The 14069-nt window shown below is 34.5% G+C and overlaps 3 protein-coding genes across 4 annotated transcripts in view; all 3 read left to right on the top strand.

The window, feature by feature from the left end:
- The first annotated feature begins 513 nt into the window (after positions 1-513).
- Positions 514-5582, top strand: LOC109539397 (mitochondrial DNA helicase). 2 transcript variants are annotated; one of them, XM_019907117.2, is made up of 8 exons: positions 514-913; positions 967-1196; positions 1256-1828; positions 3082-3231; positions 3286-3474; positions 3527-3714; positions 3769-3901; positions 3957-5582. In XM_019907117.2, exons 1-8 carry the CDS (start codon positions 664-666, stop codon positions 4098-4100), a joined length of 1857 nt encoding a protein of 618 aa, XP_019762676.2. In that variant the 5' UTR covers positions 514-663; the 3' UTR covers positions 4101-5582. The 2 variants fall into 2 exon arrangements, with proteins under 2 accessions (XP_019762676.2, XP_048525774.1); XM_048669817.1 differs by having other exon boundaries at positions 3940-4077.
- A 745-nt stretch (positions 5583-6327) lies between these two features.
- On the top strand, positions 6328-12714 carry LOC109539394 (glycosyltransferase 25 family member). Its single transcript, XM_019907113.2, has 11 exons — positions 6328-6762; positions 7167-7288; positions 8682-8788; positions 8849-9117; positions 9880-10079; positions 10373-10556; positions 10616-10684; positions 10739-10796; positions 10857-10981; positions 12067-12223; positions 12278-12714. Exons 1-11 carry the CDS (start codon positions 6584-6586, stop codon positions 12485-12487), a joined length of 1680 nt encoding a protein of 559 aa, XP_019762672.2. The 5' UTR covers positions 6328-6583; the 3' UTR covers positions 12488-12714.
- A 1189-nt stretch (positions 12715-13903) lies between these two features.
- LOC109539388 (phosphatidylserine lipase ABHD16A) overlaps positions 13904-14069 on the top strand; it is a gene marked incomplete in the record, with an annotated part of 6272 nt that continues 6106 nt past the window's right edge. The window contains 1 exon segment of the mRNA XM_048669711.1: positions 13904-14056. Within this exon segment, the coding sequence (XP_048525668.1) occupies positions 13982-14056 (75 nt within the window).

The raw sequence follows: 14069 nt of genomic DNA, 5'->3' as shown, positions 1-14069 counted from the left end.
AGCAAGAACGCTCATTTGTACATCATTCTAGAGAGAAATAAATGGCCTTTTTAGAAAGTGGACCATCGATAAGCAAATGTTGGCAGTTTTCTCAAAAAATGCATTTCAAATGCATGCCAAGGCTTAAAGCAGCAACAACACTACACATAAGAACTGATGATGGTGAAAAAATTAACCGAAACGTATTTTGATTGATAAATAGAGACAATAAATGACTGAAACCCAGGAATGAATTTGAGTTGTATTTTGTTACAGCTCAAAAAAACGCCAACTAGTTGCAAGCTTACGCAATGCAACCGCTCTGGACGTTTAAAACATGAAAACAAACCTAAAACTACAAGCACTAAACTCAGAAAAAGAAACATCAACTGATACAACGTTAAAAGCTTCAATAATTGAAACTGGCAAACTTGTGACGTATTCCCGCGCGCTCTCCCATTGGTCCAAAGTTACCGGGCAACTTGTTCAATTTAGAAACCTTGTCCACGGTTAGTTTTACATTCATAGGTTTACGCGACGCTGCCAGATGGCGGCTTGAAGTGAGGTTAGACTTGTTTAACCTCACTGTTTTAATGCGATTTTTTAAACAATTTACTCGAATTCAAATCCAGTTTACACTTTAGTGATTTTCTATGTATCTTTACATATATTTCTGGATTTACTATGAACTTGATTAAACTGTGCGATGCGATATTAATGCGAAATCGACCAGTCTACAAGCCAGCCATGAGATTTTACAAGGATTTGGCTTTCGAAGATATTCCTGAAGTTTCTACCCCGTTAATTAAGAAAACGCTGAGTGCGAACGGCATAAGTTTTGAAGAAGGTCATACCTGTTTCATTTCGAAATGCAACCTGTTCAACAATTGCAATACGGATGATAAGGCCAAGTTATATATTAATAAAACTACTGGTAACTGGAATAACAAGCAATGTGCGCCGGGTACCTATAACTGACAATTTCAGGATTCTATATGTGCAGCTTATGTAAACATTCGGGCCAATGGGGCCAATTTGCCGCGTCATTAAGTCTCAGAAAAGCCAAGAAATCGGAAGCCAAAAAGAAAAACGACAACGACTTCAGTGAGCTCAGGGAGTTAAATGAATCTCTTGAAATCATTACACAAAGCACCCAAGAGCTTAAGTCCTTCGACAATGTGGGATTTGTCAACATCTTCAATAAGTTTAAGCTACCAGTAAGCCCCTATAACTGGTATTTTTCATTGCTGTCCTAATATTCATTGTTTTGTTTCAGATTATTGCGCATTCTCTATTAGAATCACTAGATATAAGAATAAATAGTGAACAGACTATACTTTATTTTCCATTACGAAACGTTGAAAATGAAATAGTGGGGTATAGGACTTTAAACTCAAGTACACATCAGGAAAGCACTCTACCAAACATACAATATGGGGGCCTTCTAATGTTTCGCCCGATTCGTTCCAGAGATACTGCGATTCTAGTTCCGACCATCTCTGATTTTTTAGTGCTTTCAAACTCCAAGTTATCCGCTAGTATAGTGTGTTTGCCCAATGGTGTGAACACTTTATCGCAATACGTGTTGCCTAGTTTAGAGAAGTTTAAAAAGATCATCCTGTGGTTAGGCAGCGACAACAAAGCGTGGGATTCCTCCAGGAATTTTGCAAGGAAATTGGGGGAGAAACGATGTTCTTTAATTAAACCAAGTGAACAGTTGCCGCACTTGCAAAACGTCCAGGATTTTAAAGCCATTATTGCTGGATCGCATGTTATGTGGCATAAAAGTATCACCACATTTGGAACCTTAAGAGCAGAAGTTTTATCAGACTTACAAAACATCGATAAGGTAACGATTGTCATTATGAGGAATTTTACTTCAATGTTCAACGCTGCGAAAGGGATCATCACTTGGTTTATGCCTACAACTACAGTGTGTCCCAAGCATTTTTACAGTGACGCAATATCTGTATTTTTCTATTATTCCGGGTTTCAGGCAGTGTGAAATAATTTTTTATATCGTTTATTCCTTGACGTTTTGGCGAAACAACATCTGATTGAAAATTCATACAAATAGAAAATTTGTTCTTATATTCTTTCCCTCCGGGGTTTCAGTCTAAGTGTGAAATAAAAATTTTTACGGCGTTTATTTCATTACGTTTCGGCGAGGCAACAGCGCCATCATCAGATTTAAAATTCATACAACTCATAATTGGGAAACATTAGATTCATTTAGGTCGTTTTTGAAAAGAAAAATTTGCGGTTCCAAGACCTAAAAGAATCTAATGTTTTCCAATTATGAGTTGTATTAATTTTAAATCTGATGATGGCGCTGTTGCCTCGCCGAAACGTAATGAAATAAACGACGTAAAATTTTTTATTTCACACTTAGACTGAAACCCCGGAAGGAAAGAATATAATAACAAATTTTCTATTACTTTACCAAGTTGTCAGAAGGCAAGTTTTTTGGGCGTAAAATACAGTGTTTAAGGTAGGGCTCGGAATTTATTAAAAATCTGATATTCGAATATTCGTTTAGTGGTTTAGTCGAATATTCGAGTATTTCTATTCGTATTCGTTAGATATTCGAGTTCACCGTTTTCCAAGAAGAAAAATCGTTATCTCATATAATTTTTGGCAACTAGCCGCAACGGATAAAAAAGTGCCTTTGTCTGCACATTAATTGTAATACCGCGCAAAAGTTGATCACGCGTATCACCAGAACACAGACAGGAGACTAAATATGATTATTTTCATTTGCTTGTAAATATATGGGTATTTGTTTAAATGCTTGTAGAATATGAATAATTTATTTTATAAAAGTATACAAAGTGCAWATAAAGATATTTGCACCTTGTGAGTTTGATAATGTTGGTGTATTCGAGTATTCGAATATTCGAGTTATGACTACACATAATTATTCGATTTTTGAATATTCGAGTTTGATTCCGAGCCCTAGTTTAAGGTACTGCTTATATACTAAACAACCTGTAGAAACCCATACTAAATGTGGTAATACAAATCATTCAGTTGGACATAGTTGGGACGTCGTCGGTTAGCTAAATTTGATTTATGGAATTTTGATTTTTTTTTGTGAAATAGGTGCAAGGTGTGCGGTGGAAGCGATTTCCCACACTCAGCAAAATCCTGATGGGACACCGACGTGGCGAACTGACGGTTTTAACTGGTTCCACTGGATGTGGAAAAACCACTTTTGTTAGTGAATACTCATTGGATCTGGCTATGCAAGGGGTAATTATTTTAATTTAAAATTTTATCATTATCAGTTGAATAAGACTATCTTAGGTGAGCACGCTCTGGGGAAGCTTTGAAATAAGAAATGCTAGATTGGCCAGGACAATGTTGCAACAGATGGCGGGGATTCCCTTAGGTGAAAATCTACACTTGTTCGATCAGTTAGCCGATGAGTTTCAAAAATTGCCAATTTACTTCATGACGTTTCATGGTCAGCAAACCATTAAAATCGTGATGGAGGTAAACTGCTAATGGTCACCTTTGAGACTCGATAGTGTGCTAATGATTGCAGGCAGTTGAACACGCTACGTACATACATGACATTGCTCATGTAATAATTGATAATGTCCAGTTCATGATGGGCATCTCAGAAGAGCAGAAACACATGGACCGATTTTGGAAACAGGATACTATTATTGCCGCTTTTAGAACGTTCGCCACTAGGATGAACTGCCATGTGACTTTGGTGATTCACCCAAGGTAGTGTTATTTTACTTAATAATTGTTCAAGTAGCCCGGGCAAACATTTCGTAGGAAAGAAAGAGATGACGAAGACTTAACCACAAGTTCAATTTTCGGTGGCGCAAAAGCGTCGCAAGAAGCTGACAACGTATTGATAATTCAAGATAGAAGACTGACCGCTATTAAAGGAAAAAAGTACTTGCAAGTAAGGCATCTTTGCATTAAAATACAACCTTAATTTAGCGATTATGTTGTTTCAGGTGGTTAAAAATAGGTATAGCGGCGATTTAGGCATTATGACACTAGAATTCAACAAAAAGGCCTTAAGTTATGCGCAAAAGAAGCCAAAAGAAAAAGCAATTGAAACCCGCCCAGAAGTTTCCGAATTTGAAGAAACCAGTTAATGGAGTGTTTTAATATCAATGAGTTGTAATCTACTTGAAAAGTTGCCACCGTATACAGGGTGGCCATTTTCTGAATCTTTCTATGGGTAACTTCTACATTTTTAAAGATAGAGAATCCGTTAAATGGGAAAAATTGGGCAGAATTCGAATGCCTATTCATTACCATTTGCAATACTTAGGTACCGGACTTGATTCTTGAAATATCCTGAAAAGACAAGCAATCAACACTTTTTTAATTATCACATAATTCGTAAAGTGCTTAACTTAGAAAAAAAGTTAAAACTGCCCTTAGTACAACTTTTTGCGTTGATTTAATAAACTAGCCTTCGTTGTCATAGTCAACTTGATTTACGAAATAAAAAATAAACTTATGTTTTTTTTAAATAGTAATCATAGTTGGCTGTGGGCCTTTTCAAATTCTTATTTTTTTCTGAATTGAACGATATAACTGTTTGTATGTTTTTCTCCTTTTGTTGCCGTAAAACTTCAAAATAAGGTAAAAAATGTGTAGTAGGCTATGGAAACAAGATCTATATTATCACACAAAGCACAAAACAAAAATGAAATAATTGACAGACACAATCATGTTGACTGGGCTAATGAACATCATCTAATTGAGAATAGGCGAGATCAACGTGTTTTTTTTGGGAATGTTTGGTGAGGCATTTTTAGTGATAATTATTGGTCCATTCTTTTATAATCACAATTTACATATGGAAAGATATTTACACTTTTGAACTTGAAGACATGTTGAATAGTTTTCCGTTAGTATCGTATCGAAAATTGGCATATTTTCATCATGATAGTGCACCTTCACACAACTCACGAGTTGAATGTGAAGATGCCAAAAAATGCCTGGGCGTAAACGGAAGTCAATTTGAACGATTCGTTATTGTTTTTTTTATTGTTTATTGTTTATTCATTTTTATGTTTTATCTCGTAAATCAAGTTGACTATGAAACGAGTGCTAGTTTATTGAATTCAACTCAAAAACTTCTACCAAAGACAATTTTAACTTTTTCTCTAATTTAAGCAGATTTCGAATTATATGATAATTAAAAAAGTGTTAATTTCTTGTATGTTCATGATATTTCAGGAAGCACGTCGGGTACCTAAATTTTGAAAACGTAATGAATATGCAATTAAATTCTGCCCAATTTTGCCCATTTAACGGATTCTCTATCTTCAAAAATGTAGAAGTTACCCATACAAAGATTCAGAAAATGACCACCCTGTATGTAGCAGTTGTTTGAAAAGATCTGAAATGGTGCTTTTGTCTTTGATGGAATCTTTACTTAATTACTGCTGAACGGGAATAACTGAGTTTTTACTAGTTCCAGATTACCAGTAAAAAGCAATAAAAGCATTTAAACTTGGGTCTACAGAGCTTATCTAAGCGCCATTACAGGTTGTGATTGGTGCCATATTATGATCTACATATTTTTATATGTTTTAGACTTTATAAATAAATTGATCAGTTAACATACGAGTTTAAATCGATAGCAATCGCATCCAATGGTCTGCAAGAGATTGCTACGAGTTATTTTTTGCTCGTTACTTTTTTCAAGCTAGACCAAAAATATTTGTTAGTTTCATTAAAAAAAACTATTTTTTGCAACGGAATCATGAAAAAAGGGGCCAATGAAGTCAAAGTTTAGATATATCTAAACTCCAAAAAAGTATACTTATTATGGATAAGCTGCTGATTGAAGAGTAATCAAATTTACGATTGTTCTAATCGACCACTGCAGATCTCAAGTTAAAATACAACAAAAGTCGCTAAACAGCAATAATTATCATGCAACAAAAAAATTTAGGTTAAAATAATTATTGATTTTTCCTATAAGAAAATATGCATATTTCAATGGAATGCAATTCATGCAATTAAGAAATACATGTGTTTCTTTTTTTCTAAGAAAAACATTGTGTTTCTTTTTCTGTTTTTCTTCTTTTTTATAATTTATTTTATTAATACAAAGTGTTGAAAACGATATCATGCAAGTTCAGTCTCTTCTTTCGTATAAAAAATTTGCGCTTTTTTCAAAAAAGCTGGTTTCAAACTAGGTCAGCTTTCTTCACAAGGCTTATGTAGGCCCTGCCTTATGCAGTAGATAGATTGGGAGTGATATTTGAATCGAAACGCCGCAGATATTAATAGGTGAGATATAGTTGGCGTTTTGGTTGAAGTTGCAACTTGAGAAGTGGCGGATAGAGTTCGCCACAGTACTAAGTTGATTAATGTCAAAACTGTATTTATAGGTTATGCACTGTATTCGTGTATTTATAAACATTTCCAACTTTTATTTGATAATTTTGCCACAGTGTCCTATTTTGATAAGCCTAGTCTTACTGAAGCGAAGTTAAATTGAAAACTTTAGCAATACTGCGGGAGATATTGGCAACAAAGCATTCTCCATTCTGAAAAGTTCAAACCGTAATGTTCATTATTGTAAAGCTCGATAACGGGCTGCAGGAAAATCAAGATGCAATTTAAAGACATTTTTCTAGTCCTGCTAGTCTTTGCCCCAACAGCGTTAAGCCTGACATTCAAAGAACCTACTGTTTTAGTGTCAGTTTTGGTTCGGAATAAGCAACACACTTTACCTTATTTTCTATCAAATTTGGAAAACCTTAACTACCCTAAAGGCCGTATGTCCATATGGTAAGCATCTAAAACATTTAAGAAATATCAACTGGTCTTTATTCAAATTATAACTTCATAAGGGATCCCTTCAACAGTTCAAGATTAAAGAAAATGTACACGAAACCTTGGTAAATAGCAAACTCAAAAAACTCGCAATTGCTGCTTATGGGTGAAGTCATACTGCCCTCAATATGACTTCAGCCATCAACAGTTCGCAAAAGAACAAATTTGCTTTCCAAATTTCACCTCTCCAAGGAAGGTAAACGTCATGTTATGCATGATATACATTTTAAGCTTTGAAGAGCACATTTTATAAACTAACCACAAATCCGCTGTAACGCTGACATGCCTGTCAACAAGTGATGGATGCAAGGTTAATTTCTTTACCAGGGTCATTTAATTACCGGATATTATAATTTTAGGATTCGCAGCGACCACAATGTAGATAGAAGTATATCAATTCTGAAGTTGTGGATCGACTCAGTAAAAGATGCTTATCATTCTCTTTATTCGGAATTCGATGAAGATGCTTCTTCATATCCAGGTATGAGGGAGGATACATGAAACTGTTTAAGATTAACTGAAAAATGTACGTTATAAAAATGCAAAAATATACTTTTCTGATGATTTTCTTCATTTTTGACAATAATGTTGCCAAAAATTACAAAATTGATTATTTTTTTACAAACTTCTTTTTGGGTATTTTGCCTCAAAAATTTTTGTCTTTAAAAAAGACAAAATTTCCTCACGTCTTTTATTACAGATTGATAAATAGTGCTCCTATTTCGCAATAAGAACGAATTATTTATCAAAAAGGAATCAAGAACTATCACCTAGAGGGTATCCTGCGACACACTTAGGCGCAAGCTGTAAGAGAAAATTCCAATTAGTAAAGAAATTAATTTGAAAAATTACCTTGCCGTTCCGATAGCTATTTTCTGCTATCGTTATCAAAAGAACCTAAATGAACCTAAAAAAGAGTATGTTAATAAATTGTGTAACAATAATAGGATAATACAGTATATGAAAATTCGCCGTGATAATTCGTCTGTGCAAATTGTCAGTTATGTAAATTATTAAAAAAGAAGTTTGTAAAAAAAATGAATCCGCCTCAACAATATAGAACTTATCTACAAAATTGATTATGCTAGAAATCTCGCCTCATTAATCTATTTGCAGAGAACATTAGAAAACCTCTTTGAGCTTCGAATTTGGCACCAAAACCAAATCATTTTATTCAGTTTTTTGCCGAAAGCAATTAAGATTATCTTGAAAAAACGGCCAGAGAGTAAAAAAATTTCAGGGCATTTCAGTTTTCGCAAAGTTTCTATTAAGCACTTCTTGCTACGCAAAACCCGTATTATTTTTGCTTTACTTAAAATATTGACACTCGGCCCCTGAACAGCGTTGTAAATTTTTTTCTGGAACCTTTTGCAGCTTGGAATTTTGTACAAAACCCTAATACTTTTTTCTAGATTTTTTCCCAAGAATATTTCGCCGAACAGAACAAGTGAACGTTTTTTATTCGGAAAACTCGTCACTTTTGCCGTTGTGAATCACTTGATTTATTTAAATTCCGGTTTATTCACTTTTAGGTCAATATTTCTACACAAAACGCGTTTTTTCTAACGTTTTACTGTAAAATACTGGCAAACTGTTAAAACCTCATTCCTCATAAAATGACCAGAGAAAGCAGAAGCATTTAATCAATATTTCGAAAACTCGCACCCTCATCGCTCTGCAATTTTTTTGAGTATCTTCAAAATTTCCGCATTTTACCCCGTTTGCCATCGTATGCGTAAAAGCCATCAATAGATTGCTCATTAACCAATGAGTTAAAACTCATTAACTCAGAGAGCGGCAACAACTCAAAAGCGCAACTCAACACAGTGCTACCGAGGCCTACCTTACATCTTAATTTTTATCTGTTACTTTAGGAGAAGTGGGTTTGGCCCATTGGACGGATGAACGGTTTTCCCATATGATGTCTCTTCGAGACAACGCCTTAAATTACGCAAGAGAAAATTGGGCAGATTATATTCTGGCAAGTAAAAGTCATTAATTATTCGAACATTGTGTTGAATGACGAAAAATTTGGGTTTAGTCTATAGATGCTGACGTCTTTTTAACAAACCCAAACACCCTCACTTATCTGATCTCAAAAAATCGAACTCTAGTTGCACCAATGTTGTATTCTGAAGGCCTGTATTCAAATTTTTGGCATGGTATGACTGAGGATTATTACTACCTGAGAACAGACGAGTACAAACCAATTTTGGAAAAGGAAAATGTTAGTTGCTACAGTGTGCCTATGATTCACAGCTGCGTTTTGGTTGACCTCAGAAGATCAGAATCCGATTTTCTTACTTACAGGTTGGTTACCGCTTGGATGGTTCTTTTGCTTCAATAGATTAGACTATTTCGACCAATCGAATGTTTCCACCTTTCACCGTTTTTGCTTATTATGAATTGATAGCGAGTGCTCTTTTTATATAAAGAACTAATTCTTTATGTTAATGTTAACTTGGCGTGTAGTTGGAATATGCATTAAAATGTACGGCATTTCAATTAAAAACGTGTTAAATTTGTCTTCCCCTTGAATTTGAGACACCCTGTATCAATTGGTATGATTTTAAAATAAGCTAGACATTGATATTTATAACTTTTGTTTTTACTGTTTTTCGCTACTTTTCAGAGTAGATGTAAAAGCGGAGTGGGCCAAGTTCATTCAATAAATTTTAGGTAAAAACTTTCACAAAAAGCCTGCACATTCAATTTCGTTGTAAAAAATGCTCATTTAAAAATAATAAAATACTTTTGCGATTATTTGTCTGACAATTTCCTGAATTTTATTCGAATTTATTCCTTTGTTGACGCTGAATAAACATCGAAAACAAATCAATGCAAAAGTTTTTTTGACTCAAAATTCCTTGTAGAAAATTAAACGTGCATGAAATTATAATTTAAAATTCAATAATTTAACATGTTTTTTAATGGTTCCTTTGCTAAACATTTTGAAGTATCTCATTGAGCGCTAAGCGTCCAAAGCGTGTTCAATGTATTTAAGGGACGATTGATGTGTTTTCATTGGTTTTATTTATTCAGTAACATTTTTAACTAACAGTGTCGCTTTAGGTCTGATAAAATCGAAAATTACGACGGCCCTCATGATGATATCATTGTATTCGCTCTGTCTGCTAAGAAAAACAATATTAATTTATATATTTGCAATGAAGACCACTTCGGCTACATTACTGTACCTTTGGAACAAGAGGACGATAAAAGTTATGACCTCGAACATTTACGCAACATTAAAATGGATATTCTGAATTCAGGTATGAATTATTTTACTATATGTGAGTTAAGGATACTGTATTTTTATTTTTTGCCTCTCTCTAGCCGCTTAGATGCATCCGACCTTTTTTATACTAATGGTATTTGTCATTATAGTACTTGCGATTCTTGCAAATTTCATTTTGTACTCCTTATAAAATAATTAAAAACTTTGTTGCACATATGAACCATTAAGTCTTTGTGTTACTTAACTTATTACATATTTTAAGGCTTAAATTCCTTAATATCACATTTCACGAATTAATATTCGTATAATTTGTGAATTTAATTTAAGGACAATCTCTGTATGTAAATGATTTGTTGAAAGAATACACTGATCTACCTAGAAAAGACACGATGATGTTTGACAATATTTTTATGATCAATTTGAAAAGAAGGCCAGATAGACGAAAGCGAATGAATCAGTGCTTTGACGAGCTCGGTTTGAAAGTTCAAACAGTTGATGCTGTTGATGGAAAGTATGATATTAGTCAATATTTATCTCTAAAATTAATTTGTCTGGTATTGGTTTTTCCAGAGCCCTAAATGAAACATTTTTGCAAACCCTAAGGTTTATGCCCGATTTCAAGGATCCTTACCATAAAAGGTATGTTATTTTCTTATACAGATTAATCAATCTTAAGGTGCTGATATTTTCAAGGCCAATGAAATTAGGAGAAATCGGTTGCTTTTTAAGCCACTATCACGTTTGGGAAGAGGTAATTTCAAACGTGGCAAGGTATTTTTAAATATTTAAGTATAGCTTTAGCTATTTACAGATTGTGCAACGTGGTTATCAGTCCACTCTAGTACTCGAGGATGATATTCGTTTCGAAGGGTTTTTCAAGTCGAAAGTTCATAGCGTAATGAATGAGGTTTTGAAAATTCTCAATTGGGATTTGGTGTAAGTAATGTTTTAATAGTATTTTATCCTACTTCGACATCTAGCCATTATGCAAAGCAATATGAAATTTCCATTGAGACTCAAGGAATCAAACAATGATCCACACCACCTCGGTAACACATTTCACAGCATTTCAGTAAAACTGACCAGTTACTCTATGAAATTAAATAGTTACAGACATCAAAAGGAAAGTGAATTCTCTCACTAAGACACTTTTAACATTGCAAGTGGCACACAGGTGAGAGTCTCATTTGTGTAGCTTCAACAGATCACGGTTTGCACTTAAACAGACAATTGCCTCACGAAAATGGATATTTCTCAGGCAATTCCCTAAGACTAATACTACGTTGTACCATAGATCATCAACAGATTTACTAAAAAAGGATACAGGCAGTAGACTGCAAAAATTAAATTGAATAACGCCCTCTAAATAAATGGCCATGATAGTCATGTTCCATGTTCTGCTTAGTTAAAAATGTGTTTTTTTAAGTGGTAACTCCTTATGGCACTGTCCAAACCCATCGGAATGCGTTACGTCGCACGCACTGAATATAATAGTGTGTAGTCACTGTGCCGTTCTTGTGATTATAATAGTGTGTAGTCTGTGGGCCGGCGTCCTTACATAGTCCGCACATCGCGATTTCTGACTAACGCAGTTCGGGCGGCCAAAACGACCATAAATTACTATTCATTCTAAGTGGAGATTTTTCTTCTGATAGGGCTGAGAATTTAACGTAATTTCTTGAATCAAGGTTACAATTAAAGATGATAAACAATCCAGAACAAGCTACAATCGAGCAAGTTAAAATCGAGTGCCACAATTCGTTATTACAGTTCATATATGTATAAATTGTTCATCATAAATCAATTCGTCACTTTCAGTAAACTGCAACTATTGAAGAATGTTAAATGTAAATAAAATATACATTTTACATTCAAAGGTAAATTAAATTACATTTTACCTATTTCTGATCCAATTCTAAATTATAATCGCCATCATGCGATTCAATACAACAACAAGTTCAATGTTTTATGGTTTCTATAAATAATATGAAGTTATCACTTTGACGCACACATTTTTTTAGATATTTTGGACGCAAAAGGCTGCAAGAGAAGGATGAGCCTTGGATAGAAGGAGCTCGATATCTAGTTGAAGCAGGGTATTCATATTGGACATTGGGATATGCCCTAAGCTTAAGAGGTGCAAAAAAATTGTTAGAGGCCGAACCCTTGACGAAACTGGTAAACACTGGCAACCTGAACGCCGTATGTATAAATGCTAGCTACTTCTTGTAGGTGCCAGTGGATGAATATTTGCCTATATTGTTCGACAAACATCCCCATCAAAATTGGAAGGGGTATTATCCCAAAAGAGATTTAGTAGCTTTATCTGCGGCCCCTTTACTTCTCTATCCTACTCATTACACAGGAGAAAAGGGCTACGTTAGTGATACAGAAGATTCTATTATTATACCTGAAGCCATAATCGCCAAAGAAGATCTGTGACATTTCATATGTGAAATCTCGCAATCGAATGAGTCACTGAAATTTGATTTATTCATATTTCAATATTACTGCCATTTAATGTTGTTGCCTATAACTTGCTATTGTGATTCTCAGTGCCATGCGAGCTAAGATTATCTGCATCTAACATTTACGTTACTAACCCAGCTGTTTTTATAAAATGTGCCTTATTATGAAGTAAGTTGTTTCTAATTAAATGTTCTATTTTATTTTGTTTGTCTTTTTTCTGAAATTTTTTTCTTTTCGAAATCAGACAAAAACGCCCGCTAAGTTCTCACTGACTTGCTTAGGCCTGGGTAACACAGTTGATTTTCAGGCGTTCACACAGCGATATCGATTCGGTTTGCCGTATTGATAAGATAAGATAAAACGGCTTAAATTTTACATTCTTTTCAGGTCACGGACGCTATCAATGCATCGAACTATATGAAAAACATGGTAGAAGTTTCAGATCCAAAATAATAGACATTTTCGGCACATTTTAAGCGTTTTTTGAGAGATTACTACCTACCTTTAGCCGACGATTTCTTCCTCATTATTGACCCAAACACTTCATAAATTCATATTTGTGAGCTCCTTATGTCGAGAAGAATCGGTTGAGCTCAAAATGCCTTGAATCTTACATCATTTTCATCTTACGGACGCGAGGAATGCATCGAACTCATTGAAAAACATGCTAGAAGTTTTAGATCCGAAATAATAAAGATTTTCGGCACATTTTAAACGTTTTTTGAGCGTTCACGATCTTTATCCGACGATGTCTTCTTTATTATTGACCACACACTTTATAAATGCATATTTGTGACGTTCTTGCGCCGAAAGGAATCGATTGAGCTTAAAAAACACGCGTGTTAAATTTTGATTTTTGGCCGAGATTTTTCCAAGATTTTTTGAAAAAAGAAAATTTTCTCAAAATCTCTCAAATTTTACCTTATTTTCAGCTCACGGACGCGAGCAATGCATCGAACTCATTGAAAAACATGGTAGAGGTTTCATATCAGAAAAGGAATCGTTTGAGCTCAAAAAAACCCCAGCTAAATAAAAATACTGACAATCTGGAGGTCTTTTTTTTGAAAAAAAAATTTTTTCAGCCTCTAATTCGAGACAAAACGAAAATAAGTTCCTTTAAGCGTTTTTCCTCGAAAACCATTAAGGTTTTCTCCAAAACGGATCACAAAACTAAAAGTTTTTAATCGAAAACGTAAATGTGGATGGGCGCTCGCCCAACCCCGCCCACCTCTAGCGCCGCCATTGGTTAATTGACTCGCTCAGTCATAAATAAGTAAAAAAACCTCTTCTTTTTTATAGAAAATAAATAAAATAGTTGTTTCCTTGTCTTTTCTAGTCCCACTCGTCGTGATAAACGGCAACGTCGGATTTAAAAAATTCCTATGTTTAGCTTCTGCTCCACGAACACAGTTTTGTCAATTTTGCAATTAACCTATTTGCTGCTATTTGGTCAAAATCATAACAAAAATGTCGTCGTTGAAATCTATTTGGAATTGTTTATTTTCCCCAAGATTGATCCAAATTTATGGCACCGGTGCAGAGGTTTGTTAAAAGC

This window comes from Dendroctonus ponderosae, unplaced genomic scaffold, assembly GCF_020466585.1.
Source record: "Dendroctonus ponderosae isolate FM_Combo_2020 unplaced genomic scaffold, Dpon_F_20191213v2 Dpon_F_20191213_9, whole genome shotgun sequence".
Taxonomy (NCBI): Eukaryota; Metazoa; Arthropoda; class Insecta; order Coleoptera; family Curculionidae; genus Dendroctonus; species Dendroctonus ponderosae.
The sequence above is the reverse complement of the archived record's forward strand: the minus strand, read 5'-3'. Positions and strand labels throughout refer to the sequence as shown.